The 13027-nt window shown below is 46.8% G+C and overlaps 1 protein-coding gene across 1 annotated transcript in view; it reads right to left on the bottom strand.

Moving 5' to 3' along the window:
- LOC140735221 (dynein axonemal assembly factor 8) overlaps positions 1-8862 on the bottom strand; it is a 159635-nt gene extending 150773 nt beyond the window's left edge. The window contains exons 1-3 of the mRNA XM_073060021.1: positions 8736-8862; positions 2560-2767; positions 635-745 (exon numbers count right to left, since the gene is read on the bottom strand). Of these exons, the coding sequence (XP_072916122.1) occupies positions 635-745; positions 2560-2736 (288 nt within the window). The 5' untranslated portion in view covers positions 2737-2767; positions 8736-8862. The remainder of the gene's footprint in view (positions 1-634; positions 746-2559; positions 2768-8735) is intronic.
- Between the last annotated feature and the right edge of the window lie 4165 nt (positions 8863-13027).

The following is a 13027-nucleotide window of genomic DNA, read 5'->3' as shown; positions in this document are numbered from 1 at the left end:
CCAGTTCAGGCTCTCTGTTCAACCCTGACCAACCCAAACCACCAGTTCAGGCTCTCTGTTCAACCCTGACCAACCCAAACCACCAATTCAGGCTCTCCATTCAACCTGCACCAATCCAAGCCACCAGTTCAGGCTCTCTATTTCCCTTGCACCAACTAAACACTCTAGCTCTCCATTCAACCCTGCACCAACCCAAACCACCAGTTCAGGCTTTCTGTTCAACCCTGATCAACCCAAACCACCAGTTCTAACTCTCTGTTCAACCTGCACCAACTAAACACTCTAGCTCTCCATTCAACCCTGACCAACCCAACTCACTAGTTCTAGCTCTGTTCAACGTTACACCAACCCAAACCACCTGTTCTAGCACTCTGTTCAATGCACTGTGTCAGCCTCTGCAGACTTCAGCCCAAGAATTTCAAATAACTGTGGGCTGGGGAGCTGTGAGACTGACGTTCTCTCAAAGACATGAAGAGACTTGTGCCAAGATGGAAAGAGCAGATGTGGATCAGAGCCTTGGCATGGTTTGCAATGAAAGTTCTAAACTTGGCTCTCATGTAGAATAAAAGTGTACAGGGCACCAACCTCAGGAGACAGTATTCCTACAGGGATGTCAATACAAGTGGATTTTTACCTCAAGAACTGGGTCTTCAAGTGTCAAGTTTCTCAGATCCTCTGGCAGGCATGAAATTAGCCCCGTGGCGTCTCGCTGAAAAATTGCAACTTCACCATCTTCTGAACCTGACTGCGCAGAGTAAAAAAAAGATACGAGAAATGGAAGGTGAGATCTCAGAATAGAGAGCAGAAGAACTGAATAATAGGTATGTGGACTTAGTTTGATATTCATTACTGAGTTCAAACACTGAAGGACAAAGAAATCAGCACAGGAAAAGATTAGAATGATGATGGTCAGAACCAAAGTGAGAATTAATGTGGGGAATAACTGACACCACCTCACCCCATCCACCAAATAGGAAACATTATAACACTCCTAGTCTATCCCATCTGTGTTCAGAAGTTCATTTCCTTCACCTTGCCAACTGTGTACAGGAGTTCGTTTATTGTCATCTGACTGTACATACATACAACCAAATGAAACAACATTCTGCTGAACCACAGTGCAATAACACAACATATATTACACACAACACATAAAACAAAATATTACCACAAATAAGTTCATAAATTCAAAATGCATATACAGAAGCGCACAGCACAAGTAAACAGTACAGCAAATAGCTTGCTTTCCTAGTGACGAGACCTTAGTCATGGTAGGGTATTCATTAGTCTCTCATGCTGAAGGAAGGAGCTGTTACTCCATTCTGGCAGTCATAGTCCTGATGTTCCTGTACCTCCTTCCTGACAGTAGTGGGTCAAAGAGATTGTGGGCTGGGTGGTAGAGATCCTCAACAATGCACCGGGCCCTTCCTCTACAACGCTCCTGGGAAATGTCACAAATGGGGGGGAAGGAGACCCAGTGATCCTCTCGGTGGTTTTTACTATCCTCTCTAGGGTTATATAGAACATGGGAGACCAGTACGCAGTAAAGTTCAATTCTCATGTCACACACCCACGGCAGTGCCTCATCTAGTTACTCAGGATCATTATGCCTGCTGTGAGATCCTGTGCACGGTCTGAAATAGGTCTCAGATGATATAGTCAAATGTAGGATTATGAATTGACACTTGGACTAAAATCTTTTTGTCATACTCTTCCCCCCCAATACCAGCCTTTTACTCTGTGTTCATTTCAATGCCTTAATATTAACCAGCTCTGAAACAGTGTTAAAGGTACAGAGAGCACAACACAGAGTTGGGAAGTGGGCTTGCTCTCAATTGCTAACTTTTGAGCAAGAGTCATAATAGCCAGAACCACCCTCCTCGACGTATCAATGAATCTCATTCTTTCCCCTCCTCCCTGGGTATTCAATACCCTTTCTTCCTCTACTGTCCCATCATTATACCTTTCAGTTAAATCTGCCTTATAAGTTGGCTGAAGTTACACCACTTAATTACAGAATGTAGAACATTACACCACAGCTCAGGCCCTTCAGCCCACGATATTGTAGTGACCTGAGATCACTCTGACTACTCTGAGATCAAACTAACCTTTTCCTCCTACAAATAACCCCCATTTTTTCTATAATCCATGTGCCTATCTAAGAGTTTCTTAACGCCCCTACTTTCATCACCTCTGGCAGAGCATTCCACACAGCCAACACTCTCTGTGTAAAGAAATTACCTCTGACATCCCCTCTATACTTTCCTCCAATCACCTTAAAATTATGCTCCTTGCATTAACTATTTCGACACTGAATGAAGTCTCTGGCTGTCCACTAAATCTATGCCTCTTATAAATGCATTTCAATGCCTAGTCAGAAGAAATATTTATAATCCTTTGTTTTTTTTGTGTAGGAACTGAGAGTTCCCTTCCCTTAGTTAGCTACCATTCCCACTGTCATGACATATGAGGAAATCACCATCAGTTCAGCTCAGAAAATTTATTCCTATGTTTAATAAGCAGGATATTTAACATTGGGATTCTGAAAATAAGACTTACTGATGAAAAGTCTGAATCCAGGGAGGGGAGTTCATCTTTAACATGTGCAAATATCATATCCCAGTATGATTTGTGACTATTGTGTAGAGTTGTTAAGCTGTAATCAGTTCTCTGGCAATCACAGCTGCTTCCATCAACCTGAGTCACTTTCCCATTCTCATTTGAAGTCATATTCATTCAGGACCCTGCTTGTTCACGCAGTAAGCGTCTGAAAGTAGAAGCAAAATAGTTTATGATTCATAGGCTGAAAGTATTCATTTATTTATTTTTGCTCAGACACAGCGTGGAACAGGCCCTTCTGGCCCAATGAGCCACTCCGCCAGCAACCCACCGATTTAATACTAGTCTAATCACACGACAATTTCCAATAACCAATTAACCTAGTAACTGGAACGCACTTGGACCATGGAAAGAAACCCAGCACCCGAAGGAAATCCATGTGTTCACAGGAAGTCCTTACAGACAGTGCCAGAAATGAATTCCGAAATCCAGAATGCCCAAACTATTATAGCATTGTGCTAACCACTATGCTACTGTGGCACTCAAAATAAAATAAAGATCTTCCCCCATGATTGATAATAACACACACAAAATGCAGGAAAATTCAGGTCAGGCAGCATCTATGGAGAGGAATAAACAGTCAATGTTTCAGGCCGATATCCTTCATCAGGACTTGAAAAGAAGGGACAAAAGCCAATAAAAGGTATACTACCTTGAGATTTGTCTCCTTACAGACAGTCCCAAAACAAGAAACCCAAAAGAACCCATTACAAAAAAGGAAAAACACCCAAAGTGTGGGGGGTGGGAGGTGGGGGAGGGAGAGGAGGGAGACCTCAGACACGAAGCCCGGAGCAGCTGGAGTAGGACAGAGACTCAGCCTCAGTTCGGCACATATAGGAGAGGATCATGGGAGAAAGGGAAGCAGGAGAGGAACCAGAAGGGGGAGGGTGACAGGCACTTTACATCCCTGAACCAGTTCATTTGGAAGAAAATGTGTAAGTGAATATGGTGCTACACAGATTACCACTGTTGTAGGACCTGGACCTGGGCTTGACTCTGACCTCAAGAGCTGACATTTCCTCCCTGTGGCCAAATGGTTTTCCAGGGCTGTCCTGGATTGCTCCCACATGACAAATGTGGTAGGTTAGTTAACTGCTGAAAAATTTCCCTTACTGTAGGAGAACTGAGGATGGGAAGAGCTAAAAACTGGGATTGATTACTGAGATTGTCGATTGTTGACATAGATGTGGTAAATTGAAGAAAGAGAAGGAAACATCCCTCATTCCCTCACCTCCATCCAACCATCACGTGGCTAGAGGTACCCACAGGGCTCCCTGTTGGGCCTGCTTCTTTTTACATTGTATACCATTGATTTGGATAAAGGAATTAATGGTTCTGTGGCCAAGTTTGTGGAAGATATGAAGAAAAGGGCAGGTAGTGTTAAAGAGGCAGGGTGTCTATAGAAGGACTTAGACCAGGGATTCCCAACCTGGGTTCCACGGACCCCTTGCTTAATGGTATTGGTATATGGCATATAAAAGGTTGGGAACTCCTGACATAGACAGATTGGGGGAATGAGCAAAGAAGTGGTAAATGGAATATAGTGTAGGCAAGTGTATGGTCATCATGCACTTTAGTAGGAATAAAGGCATAGACTATTTTGTAAACGTGGAGAAAATTCAAAAATCATAAGTGCAAAAGGACTTGAGAGTCCTTGTGTAGGAATCCCTTAAGGTTAACTTGTGAGTTGCAGTAAGGAATGCAAATGCAATGTTAGCATTCATTTTGAGAGGACTAGAATATAAGAGCAAGGATGTGATTCTGAGGCTTTATGAGTTACTGGTCCAACTGCACTTTTGGCAAGTTTTGGGCCCCTAATCTCAAAGATGTGCTGGCATTAGTGAGTCCAGAGGAGGTCACAAGAATGATCACGAGCTAATGTACGAGGAGTATTTGGCGGCTCTGGGCCTGTATTCACTGGAGTTTAGAAAGGTGGGGGGGGGGGGGGGTGGTGTGTGTGTGTGTGTGTGTGTGTGTGTGTGTGTGTGTGTGTGTGTGTGTGTGTGTGTGTGTGTGTGTGTGTGTGTGTCAGAGAGAGAGAGAGAGAGAGAGAGGGAGGGAGAGGGAGAGAGAGAGAATGAGAATCTCATTGAAACCTATTGAATGGTTAAAGTCCTAGAGAGTGGATGTTTCCTGTAGTGGGGGAGACAGTTTAGAATAGAGGGATGAAATTCTTTAGCCATTCGATGGTGAATCTCGGGACAACACAAGTGAATCTGCAGATGCTGGAAATAAATAAAAACACAAAATGCTGGCAGAACTCAGCAGGCCAGACAGCATCTATGGGAGGAGGTAGTGACGACGTTTCGGGCCGAAACCCTTCATCAGGAGTGAAGTAACATAGGATGGTCGGGGGGGGGGGGGGGGGGGGAGATAAGAAGTGGGGGGAGGGATGAAGGGATGAAGTAGAGTGAAGTAGAGAGCTGGGAAGTGATAGGCTGAAGGGAAATGGGCTAGGGGGAAGGTGGAAAATTATGGGAAATAAAAGAGAAAGAAAGGTAGGGCTGGGGGGGAGATTATAGTGAGGGGGGGAAAAAGAGAAAGAGAACCAGAGAGGGAACCAGACTAAAATTATAGATAGGGATGGGGTAAGGGGGGGCAGGGGTATCAACAGAGGTCTGTGAGTTTAATGTTCATGCCGGCAGGAAGGAGGCTACCTAGGCGGGAGATAAGGTATTGCTCCATCAACCTGCGTGTGGCCTCATCTTGACGGTAGAGGAGGCCATGGACAGACATATCGAAGTGGGAGTGGTCTGTGGAATTGAAGCGTGTGGCCACAGGGAGATCCCGCCACTGCTGGAAGACTGAGCGCCGGTGTTCGGCGAAACGGTCTCCCAGTCTGCGGCGGTTCTCCCCAATGTATAAATGGCCACATCGGGAGCACCGGATACAGTATATCACCCCAGTTGATTCGCAGGTGAAGTGGTGCCTCACCTGAAAGGACTGTCTGGGGCCCAGGATGGTGGTGAGGGAAGAAGTGTGGGGGCAGGTGTAGCACTTCTTCCGTTTGCATGGATAAGTGCCTGGAGGGAGGTTAGTGGGGAGGGATGGGGGGGATGAATGGACAAGGGAGTCGCATAGGGAGCGATCCCTGCGGAAAGCCGAGAGTAGGGTGGAGGGGAAGATGTGTCTGGTGGTGGGATCCCGTAGGAGGTGGCGGAAGTTACGGAGGATTATATGTTGGATCTGTAGGCTGGTAGGGTGATAGGTGAGGACCAGGGGAACTCTATCCCTGGTGGGCTGGCGGGGGGATGGGGTGAGAGCAGAGGTGCGTGAAATACGGGAGATACGATGGAGGGCAGAGTTGATAGTGGACGAAGGGAAGCCCCTTTCTTTAAAAAAGGAAGACATCAAGGAAGAATGAAAGGCCTCATCCTGAGAGCAGATGTGGCTGAGGCAGAGGAATTGAGAGAAAGGGATAGCATTTTTGCAGGAGACAGGGTGGGAGGAGGAATAGTCTAGGTAGCTGTGAGAGTCCGTAGGTTTGTAGTAGACCTCAGTGGATAGGCTGTCTCCAGAGATAGAAACAGAAAGATCTAGATCTGGTGAGGACCCGGCAGGGTTGAGAGCTCTGGTCCGAGGGGGGTGGGAGGCTAGTGGAGTCAGCAGACCAGAGCTCCCCGCCCAGGACTTCTACCTGCCCTGGATCTGTTTATCTCTAATTGCCGTCGGGACATTAACCATCTCGACTTCACCACCCCTTGCTCCAATTCCAACCTTACCCCTTCTGAACGCTCTGCTCTCCATTCCCTCCGCAACAATCCCAACCTTACCATCAAACCCACTGATAAGGGGGGTGCTGTTGTCATCTGGCGCACCGACCTGTACATAGTGGAGGCACGATGACAACTCGCTGACACCTCCTCTTATCTACCCCTGGACCATGACCCCACTAGGGAGCACCAGTCCATTGTCTCCCAAATCATTTCCGATCTCATCAGCTCGGGAAATCTCCCATTCACGGCCACCAAACTTATAGTTCCCACACCCCGCACTTCCTGTTTCTACCTCCTACCTAAGATTCACAAACCTGCCTGTCCAGGCAGACCCATTGTCTCTGCTTGCTCTGGCCCCACTGAACTCATTTCTGCCTATCTCGACTCTGTTTTATCTCCCCTTATTCAATCCCTTCCCATTTATGTCCGTGATACTTCCCATGCTTTACATTTCTTCAAAGATTTCAAGTTCCCTGGCCCCCACCGCCTTATTTTCACCATGGACGTCCAGTCCCTATATACCTCTATCCCCCACCAGGAAGGTCTCCAAGCTCTCCATTTCTTCCTGGATTCCAGACCCAGCCAGTCACCCTCTACCACCACTCCTCTCCGCCTTGCGGAATTAGTCCTCACCCTTAACAATTTCTTCTTTGGCTCCTCCCACTTCCTCCAAACTAAAGGTGTAGCCATGGGCACCCGCATGGGTCCTAGCTATGCCTGCCTTTCTGTCGGACATGTTGAGCAATCTATGTTCAAAGCCTACACCGGTATCTGTCCTCCTCTTTTCTTACGTTATATTGACGACTGCATCGGTGCTGCTTCCTGCACACATGCTGAGCTCGTCGACTTCATTAACTTCACCTCCAACTTTCACCCCGCCCTCAAATTCACCTGGTCTATTTCGGACACCTTCCTCCCCTTTCTAGATCTTTCTGTTTCTATCTCTGGAGACAGCCTATCCACCGATGTCTACTACAAACCTACGGACTCTCACAGCTACCTAGACTATTCCTCCTCCCACCGTCTCCTGCAAAGATGCTATCCCATTCTCTCAATTCCTCCGCCTCCGCCACATCTGCTCTCAGGATGAGGCCTTTCATTCTAGGACAAAGGAGATGTCTTCCTTTTTTAAAGAAAGGGGCTTCTCTTCATCCACTATCAACTCTGCCCTCCATCGCACCTCCCGTAATTCACGCACCTCTGCCCTCACCCCATCCCCCCACAAGCCCACCAGAGATAGAGTACCCCTGGTCCTCACCTAACACCCTACCAGCCTACAGATCCAACATATAATCCTCCGTAACTTCCGCCACCTCCTACGGGATCCCACCACCAGACACATCTTCCCCTCCCCCACCCACTCTCGGCTTTCCGCAGGGATCACTCCCTACGCGACTCCCTTGTCCATTCATCCCCCCCATCCCTCCCCACTAACCTCCCTCCAGGCACTTATCCCTGCAAACGGAAGAAGTGCTACACCTGCCCCCACACTTCTTCCCTCACCACCATCCTGGGCCCCAGACAGTCCTTTCAGGTGAGGCACCACTTCACCTGCGAATCAACTGGGGTGATATACTGTATCCAGTGCTCCCGATGTGGCCATTTATACATTGGGGAGAACCGCCGCAGACTGGGAGACCGTTTCGCCGAACACCGGCGCTCAGTCTTCTAGCAGTGGCGGGATCTCCCTGTGGCCACATGCTTCAATTCCACAGACCACTCCCAATCCAATATGTCTGTCCATGGCCTCCTCTACCATCAAGATGAGGCCACAAGCAGGTTGATGGAGCAACACCTTATCTCCTGCCTAGGTAGCCTCCTACCTGCCGGCATGAACATTTAACTCACTGACCTCCACTGATACCCCTGCCCCCCCCCTTACCCTCATCCCTATCTATTATTTTAGTCTGGTTCTCTTTCTCTCTCTTCCCCCCCCCCCCCCACTATAATCTCCCCGCAGCCCTACCTTTCTTTCTCTTTTATTTCCCATAATTCTCCACCTTCCCCCAGTCCATTTCCCTCCAGCCTATCACTTCCCAGCTCTCTACTTCATCCCTCCCCCCACTTCTTATCCCCACTCGACCATCCCATGTTACTTCACTCCTGATGAAGGGTTTCGGCCCGAAACGTCGTCATTACCTCCTCCCATAGATGCTGTCTGGCCTGCTGAGTTCTGCCAGCATTTTGTTTTTTTTGTGAATCTCTGGAGTTCGTTGTCACAGATGAGTATTTATAAAGTGGTGGTTGATAGGTTCTTGATGAATGGGGGAGAAGACAGGAGAATGGGGTTGAGAAGGATAATAAATAATATTAATAATAAATCAGCCATGTGGGCAGAATGGCCTAATTCCAGTCCTTTAGTTTAATGTCTTCTCATTTCTCGTTCCCCCGGTCACTCACCTCATCCAACCGTCCGTTTAAAAACACCCGGTATAAAATGGCGGCAGTTACCAGAGTCGTTGCTCTTGGTAACGAGACGCCAACGGCCGGTCAGTTGACCTGCGTGCTTTGTGACGCCACAATACGGTCCGTTCTCGTGGACGACGCGCTGCCGGCCTCCAGAGACACCGCCATCGTCCTGCACCTAAGAGTACTACGCCGAAGAGAGGTAGACCCACGGATTAAATCATCAAACAACAACACACACAAAACGATGGTAAAACACAGCAGGCCAGGCAGCATCTATAGGGAGAAGCGCTGTCGACGTTTCGGGCCGAGACCCTTCGTCAGGAAGAATCATCCCTTGCTCTGACGATTTAGTACCATAACCGTCTGGCATAGCTTTTCAAAATACGTTATTAGATACGTGCACAGAAATTTGCTTTTGTGCATGTTTAGTTAAACGTATAAATCATGCAAAAGAGCAATAGTGAGGTAGTGTTGAAAAAAGTCTCAGCCTAAAACGTCATTTCCACAGATGGTGCCTGACCCGCTGAGTTCCTCCATAATGTGGAGCAGGTTAAGACCTACAAGTATCTGGGAGTACAGTTAGACGAGAAGCTAGACTGGACTGCCAACACAGATGCCTTGTGCAGGAAGGCACAGAGTCGACTGTACTTCCTTAGAAGGTTGGCGTCATTCAATGTCTGTAGTGAGATGCTGAAGATGTTCTATAGGTCAGTTGTGGAGAGCGCCCTCTTCTTTGTGGTGGCGTGTTGGGGAGGAAGCATTAAGAAGAGGGACGCCTCACGTCTTAATAAGCTGGTAAGGAAGGCGGGCTCTGTCATGGGCAAAGTACTGGAGAGTTTAACATCGGTAGCTGAGCGAAGGGCGCTGAGTAGGCTACGGTCAATTATGGAAAACTCTGAACATCCTCTACATAGCACCATCCAGAGACAGAGAAGCAGTTTCAGCGACAGGTTACTATCGATGCAATGCTCCTCAGACAGGATGAAGAGGTCAATGCTCCCCAATGCCATTAGGCTTTACAATTCAACCGCCAGGACTTAAGAACTTTTTAAAAGCTATTATTAATGCTTTTTGAGATAGTGATTTAGATGCATATCATATTTTTTACTGAGTTAAGTATTGTATGTAATTAGTTTTGCTACAACAAGTGTATGGGACATTGGAAAAAAAGTTGAATTTCCCCATGGGGATGAATAAAGTATCTATCTATCTATCTATCATTTTGTGTGTGTTACTCTGGATTTCTGCATCTGCAGGACCTCTTGTAAATTGTGATGTTGTGTTTCATGGGTTTTATTTCGACTATTTTCAAAGTGTGGACCACCAATCATTGCCCATCCCTAAGTGATCTTGAGAAGGTGGAGGTGAACACCACCAGGTTCAGGAACAGTTACCACCCCTCAACAATCAGAGAGGATAACTTCACTCACTCCAACACAGAACTGTTGCTACAACCTATAGACTCACTTTCATGGACTCTTCAACACATATTCTCAATATTTCCCAGCGGATCGCCCAGTGGCCACTCATTTTAATTCCACTTCCCCTTCCCATTCTGACATGTCAGTCCATGGCCCCTCTACTGTCGTAATGGGGCCACACTTCGGTTGGAGGAGCAACACCTTGTATTCCGTCTGGGTAGCCTCTAACTTGCTGGCATAAACTTCAATTTCTCAAACTTCTGGCAATGCCTGCCCACCCTCTCCTTCGGTATTCCACATTCCCCTCTCTCACCTTATCTCCTTACCTGCCCATCTGGTGCTTCGCTCTCTTTCTTCCATGACCTTCTGTCCTCTCCTATCAGATTCCCGCATCGCCAGCCCTGTATCCCTTTCACCAGTCAACTTCCCAGATCTTTACTTTCCCTCCCGGCTTCACCTAGTGTTTCCACCCCTCCGCCCACCTTCTTACTCTGACTCCTCATCTCCTTTTCTCCAATCCTGCTGAAGGGTCTCGGCCTGAAACATCGACTGTATTTTTTCCATAGATGCTGGTGAGTCCTCCAGCATTTTGTGTGTGCTGCTTGGATTTCAGCATCTGCAGATTTTCTCTTCTTTGTTCTCAATATTTATTGTTTATTTATTATTATTATGTTTTATTCTTTGAGTTTGCACAGTTTGTTGTCTTTTGCACACTGCATTTGTGTCCTGTTGTGTGCATTCTTCAATTGACTTTATTGTGTTTCTTTGTATTTACTGCGAGTGCCTGCAAGAAAATGAAGTGTATTGTGCCATATATGTACTTTGATAATAGATTAACTTTGAAATCTATAGTCCTTCTGGTGGGTGGTGAAATAGTTCTGATTTAGACCAAACACTGGTGATGCTTTTACAATCACCAAAGTATGAAACTTTGGTTTCATACAAAACCTACAGCACAATACAGGAGCTTTGGCCCACAAAGCTGTGGCAAACACATACTTACTTTAGAAATTACCTAGGGTTACCCAGAGCCCTCTATTTTTCTAAGCTCCATGTACGTTTGTACCTATCCAGGAGTCTCTTAAAAGATCCTAGCATATCCGCCTCCATCACCATCGCCGGCAGCCCATTCCACGCACTCACCACTAAAAAAATTACCATATAACAATTACAGCACAGAAACAGGCCATCTCAGCCCTTTTAGTCCATGCCAACGCTTACATTCACCTACTCTCACTGGCCCGCACTCAGCCCATAACCCTCCATTCCTTTCCTGTCCATATACCTATCCAATTTTACTTTAAATGACAATATCGAACCTGCCCCCACCACTTCTACTGGAAGCTCGTTCCACACAGATACCACTCTGACTAAAGAAGTTCCACCTCGTGTTACCCTTAAACTTTTGCCCCCTAACTCTCAACTCATGTCCTCCTGTTGGAATCTCCCCTACTCTCAATGGAAAAAGCCTAACCACATCAACTCTATCTATCCCCTTCATAATTTTAAATACCCCTATCAAGTCCCCCCTGAACCTTCTACACTCCAAAGAATAAAGACCTAACTTGTTCAGCCTTTCCCTGTAACTTAGGTTCCGGATCCCAGGTAACATTCTAGTAAATCCTCTGTACTCTATTTTGTTGATATCTTTCCTATAATTAGGTGACCAGAACTGTACACAATACTCCAAATTCGGCCTTACCAATGCCTTGTACAATTTTAACATTACATCCCAACTCCAATACTCAATGCTCTGATTTATAAAGGCCAGCATACCAAAAGCTTTCTTCACCACCCTATCCACATGAGATTCCAACTTCAGGGAACTATGCACCATTATTCCTAGATCACTCTGTTCTATTGCATTCTTCAATGCCCTACCATTTACCATGCATGTCCTATTTGGATTATTCCTACCAAAATGTACCACCTCACACTTATCAGCATTAAACTCCATCTGCCATCGTTCAGCCCACTCTTCTAACTGGCCTAAATCTCTGCAAACTTTGAAAACCTACTTCATTATCCACAACACCACCCATCTTAGTATCATCTGCATACTTACTAATCCAATTTACCACCCCATCATCCAGATCATTAATGTATATGACAAACAACATTGGACCCAGTACAGATCCCTGAGGCACACCACTAGTCACCAGCCTCCAACTTGACAAACAGTTATCCACCACTACTTTCTGGCATCTCCCATCTAGCCACTGTTGAATCCATTTTACTACTTCAATATTAATACCCAACTAACCTTCCATGCAAAACATCAAAGGCCTTACTGAAGTCCATATAGACAACATCCACTGCTTTACCCTCATCAACTTTCTGTCACAAGAGGACATGGAGACTGAACCCAAATGCAGGCACTGAAGTACTAGGGGCAGGACAGGAACAACTAAAGGATAGAACAAGATGGGGAGACCATGGCATGCAAAGGAGATCCTGGGGTTCAGAGGGTTCATGGCAAAGGCAGGACCCTGGAGTTCATGGCAAAGGCAGGACCCTGGCTAGGCTAAAGGATGGGTCTATGGGACAAGGAATGCTGGGAGGATAGCCCCCTGCACAGGCCACATTACTTCTGGGCAGGGCCCGGCCTCCCAGGCAGGAACACAGGGGCCTGGACAAGTCACAGAGCACCTGGGTAGGTTGCAAGTCCCAACCCATCAGAAGCAAGGGGTAGGAAAGGGTCAGAGTCCCCCACCAGGCAACAGTAGTCCAGCCTGCTTACCCAACAGAGGCAAAGGATCAGAAAGGAGCTCGGTCCAGGGTGACTACAAGAACAGACTTGCAGAACTAGATGATTAACAGTGGGTACTCCAAACCAGACAGAACAACCCCCCATATGAGCCT

The sequence above is a fragment of the Hemitrygon akajei genome, chromosome 11 (genome assembly GCF_048418815.1).
Source record: "Hemitrygon akajei chromosome 11, sHemAka1.3, whole genome shotgun sequence".
In the NCBI taxonomy this organism is placed as follows: Eukaryota; Metazoa; Chordata; class Chondrichthyes; order Myliobatiformes; family Dasyatidae; genus Hemitrygon; species Hemitrygon akajei.
This window is presented reverse-complemented; position numbering and strand designations above follow the sequence as displayed.